This window comes from Herpailurus yagouaroundi, unplaced genomic scaffold, assembly GCF_014898765.1.
Source record: "Herpailurus yagouaroundi ecotype Mexico unplaced genomic scaffold, PumYag 28, whole genome shotgun sequence".
In the NCBI taxonomy this organism is placed as follows: Eukaryota; Metazoa; Chordata; class Mammalia; order Carnivora; family Felidae; genus Herpailurus; species Herpailurus yagouaroundi.
Window position 1 is genome coordinate 73,331,096 of NW_024412376.1, and position 13,128 is coordinate 73,344,223.

A 13,128-nucleotide genomic window follows, 5' to 3' on the forward strand; every position below is an offset into this window, starting at 1 on the left:
TATCTTCTACTATCTTGCATCAGCCTGATCAAATGGGTGTAAAAGGATCTCACTGTGGTTTCAGTTTGCATTTCTCTGCTCACCAATGGTGTCGAACAGCTCTTCATGTGTTTTTTGCTTATGTATTGTTGTTTCTTTTTTTTTTTTTAACGTTTATTTATTTTTGGGACAGAGAGAGACAGAGCATGAACAGGGGAGGGGCAGAGAGAGAGGGAGACACAGAATCGGAAGCAGGCTCCAGGCTCTGAGCCATCAGCCCAGAGCCTGACGCGGGGCTCGAACTCACGGACCGCGAGATCGTGACCTGGCTGAAGTCGGACGCTTAACCGACTGCGCCACCCAGGCGCCCCTGTATTGTTGTTTCTTACCCATTTTATTATTTGTAATCTTATTTATAGTTCTTCTGTATTTTTCGTGCTAATTTTTTGTTGATCATGTATATTGTGACTGTCCACTCACAGTTTGTATCCTGTCTTTTCACTTTACTTTATTTTTATTTATTTATTTATTTGTTTGTTTGTTTGTTTATTTAAGTTTCATTTATTTAGGTAATCTTTACACCCACTGTGGGGCTTGAACTTATGGCCCTGATATCAAGAGTCATGTACTCTTCTGACTGAGCCAGCCAGAGCCAGCTGACTCTGTCAGCACAGAGCCCTGCAGGGCTCAAACTCACAAACCAAACTGTGAGATCAAGAACTGAGCTGAAGTTGGACGCTTAACCAATTGAGCCACCCAAGCACCCCTCTGTGTCTCATTTTTAACATCTTTCCCTATACTGAGGTCTAAAATTATTCACCTTTATTTTCTACTAATTTTTTTTAAAGTTTTCTTTTTGACTTTTTTTTTTACTTCTTTAAAGTTTATTAAGGTTTTCTTAATGACATACTACATGCGAAAATCTTCAATCCATTTGGAGTTTTTATTTTTTTTTTGTACATGGTATGAGATAGGGATCCAATTTCATTTTTTGTCTCTTTAATTAACAGTTTTGCTAGCATAGTAATCATTTTTTATTGATTAGTCCTGCTTTTCCTCTCTAAATTGGAATGCTATCTCGGTTATAGCCAAGTTCAAAATAATGTTGATCTGTTTCTGGACTCCCTATTTTATACTAGTGTTCAATTTGTATATCCTCGTGTCCATTCCATACTGTCTAAATTACTGTAGCTCCATCTATGGTATACTTTCTCCCTGCTATTTTACTACTTTTTGGATCTTATACATTGAGGTTATTTTAATATTTGAATATATTGAGGTTTATATTTTAAATTGCTATTATCGGGGCGCCTGGGTGGCTCAGTCGGTTAAGCGTCCGACTTCAGCCAGGTCACGATCTCGCGGTCCGTGAGTTCGAGCCCCGCGTCGGGCTCTGGGCTGATGGCTCAGAGCCTGGAGCCTGTTTCCGATTCTGTGTCTCCCTCTCTCTCTCTGCCCCTCCCCTGTTCATGCTCTGTCTCTCTCTGTCCCAAAAATAAATAAACGTTGAAAAAAAAAATTTAAATTGCTATTATCTTCTTGATAAATTGAAACTTTTATTATTTTATAGAGACTCTCTTCATCTGTAATAATACTTTTTTCTTATAATCTAGTTTTTAATATAACTATGTAAGATTTATTTCGATTAGTATTTGTTTGATAAGTCTTCTAACATTCTTGTTCCACCTTTGTGTGTTCCTACATTGTCCCTTATAAATAGCAGATGTCTGAATTTTTAAAATTTTGACTTGTGAATGGAATAGGTCCAGTATTTAAATTTATAATAATAATAATAATAATATGCTTGGATATGTTTCTCCAATTTTATTTTTTAAAATTGTTATTTATTTTAATTTTTATCATTATTATTTTTTAAATTTATATCTAAGTTAGCATGTGGTGCAACAATGATTTCAGGAGTAGATTCCTTAATGCCCCTTACCCATTTAGTCCATCCCCTCTCCCACAACTCCTCCAGCAACCCTCTGTTTGTTCTCCATATTTAAGAGTCTCTTATGTTTTGTCCGTCTCCCTGTTTTTATATTATTTTTGCTTCCCTTCCCTTGTGTTCATCTGTTCTGTGTCTTAAAGTTCTCATATGAGTGAAGTCATATATTTGTCTTTCTCTGACTACTTTCGCTTAGCATAATACCCTCCAGTTCCATCCACGTAGTTGCACATGACAAGATTTCATTCTTTTTGGTTGCTGAGTAATACTCCATTCATCCATCGATGGACATTTGTGCTCTTTCCATACTTTGGCTATTGTTTATAGTGCTGCTATAATCTTTGGGGTGCATGTGCCCCTTTGAAACAGCACACCTGTATTCCTTGGATAAATACCTAGTAGTGCCATTGTTGGGTTGTAGGGTAGTTCTATTTTTAATTTTTTGAGGAACCTCCATACTGGTGTGTGTGTGTGTGTGTGTGTGTGTGTACACACACATATATATTGGTGTATATACACACACACACACACACACACACACACACACACATACCACATCTTCTTTATCCACTCATCCATTGATGGACACTTGGGCTCTTTCCATACTTTGGCTATTGTTGATAGTGCTAATATAAACATGGGGCGCATGTGCCCTTTCGTGTTTCTACAATTTTAAATTATTTCTTTTCATCCCATTTTATCTATGCTCTTTTAAATCATGTCTTGCTTTTTTTGAAATTGATATTTAAAAGCTTACCCTCCAATAAGATAAGAACTTACAAAACACACCTCTTGTTTCTTCCTTTTTTTTTTTTTTAAGAGCTTGTTTCTTCCTCTTGACCTTTTCTTTCACTCTCCCCTTCCCTACATCTTATTGATATTTTCTACAATGGTGCTACTCAAAGTATGGTCTGCAGACTGATTTTAGTCCAAACACTGTTACTGGTTTCCAAAGAGAGGTGAGGAGCTGCTCCAGGGTGTTATAAACTACCCATGTCAATAAGCAAACTAGTTTAGTTGGGTTTTGCTTTGTTTTGTTTGTAACAAGACTTCTGAATGAAGGAAGCGTTATGTTGATTTGTTAAATTGCATTCTAGCACAGACTTTATGTTGCAGACCTATAACAGAACTATTTAAGACAGGCTACTTTGAATAGCACTAATCTAAACCTATAAATTTTAGGTTAGTATGGATTTATTTTCTATCTTCTTTGAATGTAAGTACTTTTTAAAAGATGACTCAGACTTGTCCAGGGTAATTTAATTACATTTGTCTATGTATCTCTTTTAGCGTCTCCTAAATTTTTCTCTCTTATTAATGTATTTCATCAAAAACTGTTTTGAATGTAGGTCGTTGTATGGTAAACCTTCTAAGCCTTGAATGCTTGAGAATGTTTTTGTTATACATTCATATTTGAATGATAGTTTGGCTGCACATAAAATTCTAGGTTATAAGTTCTTTTCACTTAATACTTTTGACCCCCAGAAGCAGCAATTTTATATGTTTTAAGAAAATATTAATATACTTGGTTATCTTCTTGCTGTTGAAAAATCTGTTGCCATTCCAATTCTTATTCCTTTGTATGTTATTCGCTCTTTTTGACTGGAAGCTTTAGAATTTTCTCTCTGACTATTATAGTCTTATATTTCCTTATAATGTGTCTAAATGTGGTTTTTCCTTTTCCTCCTCTTGGGCACACTGTGAGCCTTTTAAATCTATTAAGTGTCTATTTCCAAACTCATCCAGTATATGCATTAAATAGGTACAGCTTTTTGTATGTCATTCATACCTCCATAAGGTGTTTTTTTAAAAAAAATACTAAAGTCCTTTTTTTTTTTTTTTTAATTCTGGGAAATTGATCTCCTTTATCTTCGAATAATCTTCATTTTACTTTTATTTCTCTAAGACTTTTATTGTTCCAATGTAGCACCTCTGACTTTTATTTCTCTAAGACTTTTATTGTTCCAATGTAGCACCTCTGACTCAACATTTCTTTTATATTGTCTAGGCTTTTGTCATCTCTTCCTTCTAGGAAATATCCTTAATATGGTCTTCTAAATTGCTTAGTTATTCCTCAAATGTATCCATTCTATGATTTAACACATCAATTATAGCTTTATTTCAACTACCATATTTTTTCAACCTGATATTTTTGTTCATTACCTTTCATTATTTTCTGGTTCTTATTTTTCATTGCAACTGTCTTCTCTTCCTTCTTGTAAAAAAATCTCTTTACCAGGCTAAATTTAAATGACTGGTCCATCTGTTCTGGTATTTCTTTTTCTGTAGGACTCTGTAATCCAGTATGTTTTTCTTTTGAAGTCTTTGTCTCCTTAAATGTCTCATTATTTTGGCCCGTGAACTAATTTTCCCCTCGTGGTATCAGCTGTTCTTTCTGGACAATGCATATGAGTGAAGGCTGACCACAGTCTGGTCAGCTCCAATGAGGTCAGGGAGTTGGGTTCAGTCCCAGATCTGCTATTTACTGGCCTTGTGTCTGTGGACAATTTAACTTCTTTGTGTCAGTCTTCCTTCCTCAATAAAATGGTGATAATAATAATACCTACTTGACATTTAAAATATCTATTGACCTAGAATATAATATAGGTTATTGTGTGGGGGTTGTTTTTTTATTTTTATTTTTGGAAGATTTTATTTTTTTTAAGTAATTTCAGCACCCAACATGGGCTCAGGTTTACAACTCTGAAATTAAGAGTCGCATGCTCCATCAACTGAGCTAGCCAGGCTGCCCCTAGGCTATTGTGTTTTATTAAAAAAAAAAAAAAATTCCCATAGATACATGATCTGCCAATAGATTCTGATCTATTCATCTTACCCTGGTGCCCAGGGAAAATTGTTTAAATATATATTACATAAGTTGGCAAGTAGTTTTTTAAAAATTAGATATAAAATATATATGAACTTTTTAAAAAATAGTTTCCTAAACATATTTTCTAAAACAGTAGTTTTATGGGGTATGATAAAATTCAGTGTAAAAAAAAGGGGCAGGTGGTTCTGTGGCTAAATAAATTTGGAGAGTGCTATGTTAAACAAATAACCTTAATCTAAGATTTTTCAGAATCTTAAACATGCTGGAATGCATTGGACTTTCCAAGATGGGAATGTAGCCCAGTACACTATCTTTTCTGATGCAGTTGAGACTTGTGGTTTGTCAGTTAATTTTCTTAGTTGGTTAAGGTCAGGGATTATAATAAATAATGCATATGAACATAAAACATTTTAACTTAAAATATATGAGATAATTTAATGATCTTTTGATGAAGAATCAAGGTTTTTGCTTGGAATGTGGGGTTTGTGGTTGGAGATCTTTTTTATCTTGTATAAACTATACCCACAAATATACCACTCCGAGATTTACCATTCTGAATTCTTAAACACGGAGCAAGAACTTGTGAAGCGATCTAAGTAGAGAATGATTTAAATGTTTTCAATTTCTTTTCTAATCTTTTATATTTACTTCACCTATGCTTGAGTCAACAGCAGTGTTTTTGTGTTTTGTGGTTTTCTTAAAGCAAATTGTAATGAATTCTTTCTAAATTATTACTTTAGTTTTCGTAAAACAATTATTTTTCTTCATACTCAAATAATTATATATAATATATAATTATAACTAATCCAACTGTATAAATAAGTTTTAGAACAAATACAATTGACTCTTTGTAAGTGTAAACTCAACTGGTGGTAGAAATGGTGTACAGGTATTGTGGAAAATAGCCTACTAGCTATGAGTGCTCAATATGCCATGGAGATGGCATATTATACAGAAAGAAAGAAGTACATTAATTAATCTACAGCATCAGTTAAGGACAATCCATTAAGAGAACTTGTATTCTATCCACAGATTGCCAACTTTATTTGAGCATGAAAACCATTATATGGCAGAGCCTCTTTTCAGACTAATGTTCTACCTTGGGAAAGTCTAATACAGTTATAAAGTTGTCTTTTTAAAAATGTTTATTTATTTTGAGAGAGAGAGAGAGAGAGCAAGAGCGTGAGCAGGGGAGGGGCAGAGAGAGAGGGAGGAAGGGAATCCCAAGCAGGCTCTGAGCTGTCAGCACAGAGCCCGTCATGGGGCACATTCTCATGAGCCTGGGGCTCGATCTCACGAACTGAGCCAAGATCAAGAGTCAGACACTTAACTGACCACCACCCAAGTGCCCTTCAATTTGGTTTTTTTGAGAAATAACATAGGACTAAACATGTAAGAAGTCCAAAGTAATTTTAAATTGAGCGTAGTTCTAAGTTCTTTAAAAATTGTTTGTCTTCTCAGATGATCTTTGGGTGGTTTCAAAAACCCTAGACTTTGAATTGGATACTTTTATTGCATGTAGTGCTTTCTTTGGACCATCATCTACCAATGAGGTGGAGCTACTACCTTTGCAAGGTTATTTCCCCTCTAACTGGCCCACTAACAGTAAGTATTGCCATGCTTATATTAATTTATATTAAAAGAAGAATGATAGACATAAGATGTATTGTGAGCAAGGATGCTAACTTTGGGGTTATTTGATTAAAGCCAACAAAAAGCATCCACCTCTACTTCCTATTATTGTGTATAATGTGTTCCTGAAAAATGTGTATAAAAGTCGAATATATAAATATTTCTGTAGTTCAAGTCTCAGAGGGATAACAATATAATAAAATTTTGAATCCTCACTTAATTTGTTAAAGTTGATCTTTACACAGAATATACCTGATTTTTAAAAATATAAACATTAAACATATAAATAAGTATTTTCTCAAATAATTTCTTACAGCAAGTTTTGATTCTCTTGGTTTTTGAATTCTTTTGGTTTATTATTCTAATAGGGTACATTTAGTAAATAAATCATTTATTTTATATTGAGAAGGTCTTATAGATTTTGCAAGAGATTTTGTAGGCAACTGAAGAGGAGGGTATGATTTTTATTTTGAGGGTATTTTATCATCTGTCTTGAGAAATTTTCAATAAGCTACTAGGCTACCAGTCTTATTACTATTTTAATAAAGGAAATTTTAGTAGGCTGAATCCCTGTTCAGTTCTAAGAATCTGTAGATATCTCTATACATCTTGATCTCTGAAATAATTCCTGATGGTCGAATTTGGTCTATAACTAATTAAAGACAACATTTAATGATTCATTTAAGTACTTCATATACATTTCTAACTTTTGAATATTTTCTTCAAGAACGAAATAAATCTAGTCAACTAGCTTGAGTCCAGTAAGAGCCTGCCTAATTAAGTAAACATTTGTTACTTAATTTGTCACTTTCATATGTGTATTTTTATTTATTTATTTTTTTTTTTAGAGAGAGAGAGAGAGAGAGAGCACGCTCACGTGCATGCGTGCAAGTGGGGGAGGGGCAGAGGGAGAGAGGGAGACAGAATCTGAAGCAGACTCCAGGCTCTGAGCTGTCAGCACAGAACCTGACGTGGGGCTTGAACCCACAAGCTGTGAGATCATGACCTAAGCCAAAGTCAGATGCTTAACTGACTGGGCCACCAGGTGCCCCCTATGTGTATTTTAATATTTGCTACCATTGTTTCCCCAGCAATATCAGCATTCTAACTTTCTGCTTTCCATATATTTCTATAAAATAGTTGAAGAATGAAAGAAAATGTTCCAAAGTTACACAAATACTATACAGCACAAGGTGGTATGCTGATTAGTTGGAACTGTCAAGGAGGGTCACCATGCACTAACTCAGAACAGTAGTTATTGCTCATTAGGTGATATATAGAAATCCGAGTTTGATTTAAGTTATGTAATTTATGGATACCCTTGGAAAAAGTATGAATAAGTAGATCGTATAGTGGTTTAATGGGTAGAAGTACCTCCCCATATACTTAAGGGTTTATTTTATGTCATGTGATTAATGCAGTAGCTGAGCTCTGAGTTGTATCAAATGTTTTAAATAGTTCCTTTATGATCCATTTTATTTTCATTAAATGTTCAGTTTCTGCGTTCTCTCTACAGTAGTGGTCCATGCATTGTTGGTTTGTAATGCCAGCACAGAGCTGACCACTTTGAAAAACATTCAGGACTACTTTAACCCAGCTACTCTACCTCTAACACCGTACTTGTTAACAATGTAAGTCATTATTTACCAGCGGTCATTGGTGTTCAAAAATGGTGACTAACTGTGAATATGAAAATGCGTTCAAAGTACATTACATACATTTTTGCCAAAAATATTTTAATTATCTTTCAGAGACCATGAGGTTACTGTCTGTCAGTAGTTAAAAGGATGTTAGTGTAAATTTTTGCCTTCTTCAAGGAATGATATTTTAGGGAGATTCTGAGTGTTGATTTTTTATTCATTTCTGTTTTTATGCCACAAATTATTTAACATGTAAAAGAATTCTTTTAGTGGGAATGCAAACTGGTGCAGCCACTTTAGAAAACAGTATGGAGGTTCCACAAAAAATTAAAGTTAGAACTACTCTATGACCCAGCAATTGCCCTACAAGGTGTTTATCCATAGGATACAGGAATGCTGTTTCAAAGGGGCACATGCACCCCAGTGTTTATAGCAGCTGTATTGACAGTAGCCAAAATATGGAAAGAGCCCAAATGTCCATCAACTGATGAATGGATAAAGAAGATGTGGTGTGTGTGTATACACACACACACACACACACACACACACACACACACACCATGGAGTATTACTTGGCAAAGAAAAAGAATGGAATCTTGTCATTTGCAGTGTGGGTGGAACTAGAGTGTATTATGCTAAGTGAAATTAGAGAAAGACAAATACTGTATGACTTCACTCAAAAGTGGAATTTAAGATCCAAAACAGATGAACATAAGGGAAGGGAAGCAAAAATAATATAAAAACAGGGAAGGGGGCAAAACATAAGAGACTCTTAAATACAGAGAACAGGGGCACCTGGGTGGCTCAGTTGGTTAAGCGTCCAGCTTCATCTCAGGTCATGATATCACAGCTCGAAAGTTGAAGTCCCGTGTCAGGTTCTGTGCTGACAGCTCAGAGCCTGGAGCCTGGTTGGGATTCTGTGTCTCCCTCTCTAACTGCCCCTCTGCCGCTCATCCTCTGTCTCCCAAAAGTGAATAAACATTAAAAAATTTTTTTCTTTTAAATACAGAGAACAAGCTGAGGGTTGCTGGCAGGGTGTTGGGTCAGGGGATAGACAAACGGGCAAGAGGCATTGAAGAGGGCACTTGTTGGGATGAGCACTGGGTGTTATATGTAGATAATGAATCACTGGATTCTACTCCTGAAATCATTATTTTACTATATGCTCACTAACTTGGATGTAAATTAAAAAGATAAACTAAACTAAAATAAAAAAGAATCCTTTTTATAGGTTGAATTCAGTATGTACATTGATACTACTTTTTTTATGTTTATTTTGAGGGAGAGGGAGCGTGCATGCATGAGCAAGGGAGGGGCAGAAACAGAGAGAGAGAGAATCCCCAAGTAGACTCCATGCTGTCAGCGCAGAGCCCTGTGGGGGGCTGGATCTCATGAACTGTGAGATCATGTCCTGAGCCGAAATCAAGGGTTGGACATTTAACCGATTGAGCCACCCAAGTGCCCTGTACTCGCTTTATTCTTGACATAAACTTAATTTCTCAAGTTTTAAAATACCCCCTTTTAAAATATTGGAAGTGATATTCTATTAAATTCACTAAAATGGTAGAAAAAGTCTAGTTTCTAATTTGGAATGTTATCTGTCTTGTGGTGTTTCCTTTCTCTCAGTATAATGAAGTTCTAGGTAAAAAATAAAAATCCTTATGATCCCATTATGTTATTATCTATCTTTGTTATTTAATCTTTGAAATGAATTGATCCTTTATAAAAATAGAAATAAAACCAATTCATTTATTATAGTTTTACCTGAAATAGAGGCTGTATTAATTACCTAAGACAGCCTTGTATAATAGAACATGGGCTTTAAAGTCAGTACACCACTTATTATCTGTGTGCTTTTTGGAAAAAAAATTTAATATTTCTGTATCTTATTTGGGCTAATTAACTACTTCTTAGTGTTGTTTTTAAGATCACATCAAATAATATGTAAAATGCTTAGCATAGTGCTGGCACATAGTTGGTATTCAAAATAGCATTAAAACATTAGTTTTCTTCTCCTCTACCCTCCTTCAAAATGGGGTATATATATCCATTTGTGCCCTTAAAAAAAATGTTCTCTATGATGCTTATGAAATGAAGGTTATTAATAGGTTTACTCACTATTTCAAAAACCCCTCATTTTCCTTTGATTTTTTTTTTTTTTTTTTTGCTGCCTTTTTACTAGGTCTTCGTCAACTGTAGTTAGCAACAAGAGAGTCAGTAAGAGAAAATTTATCCCACCAGCCTTCTCAAGTATCAATACAAAATTTGAACTTCTCAGCCTAGAAGCAACATTGCAGTTAGCTAGTCAATTAATTCAGGCACACAAGTTAAATGAGGATCAAGCTACAGCCTTAATTCAGATAGCTCAAATGATGGCATCGCACGAAAATGCTGAAGTGAAGGAACTGCAAACACATATCCTCCCTATCACGATCATACATGGTAAGAAGCAAGAAAGAAAGCAGTTCTAATAAATATACTGTTATATGCACTTTTGTAACTCTGTCTGCTTGTAATTTCCTAATCACAGAAGATTCTAGAATGACTCTACATAGATTATTTTGAGTCTGAACCTACTTTAGTAAACTATTAGATGAGAGCAGAACTGAATATCCTGAAAGGGAGAATAGGCAGCGTATCTAATGAATGAGTAGCATTATATACTCATTATTCACAGTATCCAGACTTGATCTCGATATCTACGTGTGGCACTGTCAGAGTGAACTTCAAGCCCGAGCAACAAAGCCTTTTATTAATTCCTAGTGAGCTCACACTTTCATCCTCCCCCAGCAGCTATTCCAAACCTTTAATCTCTCCTGGCCCTTGCCCTACTCCCTCTAAAATTGATTCTGCCTTTAAAACAGGAAATGGAGTTTATAACAAATTCCTCTCAATATCCTGCTCTCCCCCATTTTACCTAAGTTTGAACCTATTTTTACCTTTTTTGGTTCTGTCCCAGTAAAGGAGCTTTACTTCCCCCTCTTCAGAGCTAATAATTCTATCTAGATTCTGTCACCTTTTTAACTCATTTCCTCAAACATCCACTCCAAAGCTATTTTGTGCTATTTTGAGGATTTATATCACATTCACCCTGTTGACCAAGCTAGATACCTGGGACTCATCCTTGATTATTCTTTCTCCTTAGATGAAGTGACTCTCTTAATCTTCCTCCTCCTCTCTGTTTATCTCCCCCCATCAGATTAGTCACTGAGATGTTTCACTTCTGGTTTCTACCTTTCTTCCTATAAGTTTTCTCCTCTCCAGGTTACTTGGGTCCCCTCCATCCAAGCCTTCACTGTACCTCCTATATAGCCTGGTGGTGAAAAGGTAGGCTCTAGAGCTGGAATCCTGGATTTATATCCTGGCGCTCTCATGTATTAGCTGCATGACCTTAGCAGGTTACTTATCTCAGCTTTAATTTCCTACTCTGTAACATAAGTTGATAACAGCATCTTTCTCTTAGGGTTGGAGGACCATATGAGTGAACGCTGGTAAAGGGCGTAGAACAGTGTCTGACACATGGGAGGCACTGAGGAAAGTTAGCATGTATTATTGTTATGGTTATCTCACACCATAACTAATTGCTCCACCTTTAGTTTTTTCCTTCTTAATATTTTCACTCAAGTAGTTTTTACAAAATACAGTCTGCCTAAGTCACTTCTATTGCTTAAAATCCTTCAGTGACTTTCCCTGGTCTGCAAGACAAAATTTAAACTTTTTAGCCACACCAAGCAGAATTCTTGTGATTTATCCTCTTGCCTACTTTGTTGGCCTTGTCTCTTACCTATTTTGCTATAGGCTGTATAGAAATAGTTAACATCTGCATACTTTGCCATGCCTTTGCCTGGAATGGCCCTTTCTTTACGCAGTCTGGATATATTATGCTGGAAGACTTAGTTCTGCTACTTCTTATTTTTAGGAAGCATTCCCATCTTTACCAAAGCAGAGAGGAATGTTCTTTCTTTGATACAATAACAGTGTTGCTTATCATATTATTTTATCATTGTTCCTTCACTTTGTTTTCCTGTGTAGATTCATTAAATGTGGAGGCCTTTGGTTATCTATTTATCCCTTGTGCAAAGCACATAGTAGTCACTCAGTGAATGTCTTTTGACTAAATTAATTAAATGAAAGGGAGAGGGAAGCAGATGGATGAAATATTTCTTATACTTTCAAAAATTTATTTATGACATTGCCTTTATTCTATTTCCCTTTCCTTCAAAATAATTAGGTGTTTTTGGAGCAGGAAAGAGTTATTTGCTGGCAGTGGTGATTTTGTTTTTTGTACAGCTATTTGAAAAGAGTGAAGTTCCTACAGTTGGAAATGCAAGACCATGGAAACTTCTCATTTCTTCTTCCACTAATGTAGCTGTAGACAGAGTACTTCTTGGGTAGGTATGACTAGTGTATTTAAGTGTCTAATATTTTATTTATTTATTTTTTACAAGTTTTATTTATTTAAGTAATCTCTACAACCAACGTGGGGCTCAAACTCATGACTCTGAGATCTAGAGTTGCACACTCCTCCACTTGAGCCAGCCACGTGCCCCTAATTAACCAATTTTTGATCCTTTAATTTTTTTCCATATTTTTGCCATTATAAATAATATTGTGACAAAATCCTTAAATTCAAATCTTTATCTCCATTTCTGATTCTTTCCTTAGGAAACAGTCCCAGGTCTAGAATAAAAGATATCAACCTTTTTTTCTTATTAAGTAAGCTCTGTGGCCAACGTGCCCAATGTTAGCTTAAACTCTCAACCCCGAGATAAAGAGTTGCATTCTTACCAACTGAGCCAGCCAGGTGCCCCAAGATATAAACATTAAAAAAAAATTTTTTTTAAGTTTGTTTGTTTATTATAAGTTTATGTATTTGTTTTGAGAGAGAGAGAGAGAGAGAGAGAGAGAGAGAGAGAATCCCAAGCAGGCTCCACCCTGGCAGTGTAGAGACTGACGTGGGGCTTGAACCTGTAAGCTGTGAGATCATAACCTGAGCCAAAATCAAGAGTCAGAGGCTCAACTGACTGAACCATCCAGGTGCCCCAAGATACAAACATTTTTAAGCTCCCTAATATATTTTGCAAAATTGTCCTTCAGAA

At 35.4% G+C, this 13,128-nt stretch overlaps 1 protein-coding gene across 6 annotated transcripts in view; it reads left to right on the plus strand.

Annotated features, from left to right (window-relative positions):
• The window catches only part of ZGRF1 (zinc finger GRF-type containing 1), a 93,061-nt gene that overhangs the window by 59,826 nt on the left and 20,107 nt on the right, over positions 1-13,128 (plus strand). For 5 of the 6 annotated variants that reach the window (XM_040475701.1, XM_040475706.1, XM_040475713.1 and 2 more), the window contains 4 exons: positions 6,219-6,362; positions 7,906-8,020; positions 10,212-10,471; positions 12,261-12,420. In XM_040475701.1, coding sequence (XP_040331635.1) covers positions 6,219-6,362; positions 7,906-8,020; positions 10,212-10,471; positions 12,261-12,420 — 679 coding nt within the window. The remainder of the gene's footprint in view (positions 1-6,218; positions 6,363-7,905; positions 8,021-10,211; positions 10,472-12,260; positions 12,421-13,128) is intronic. The other variant, XM_040475730.1, reaches the window with a different exon arrangement.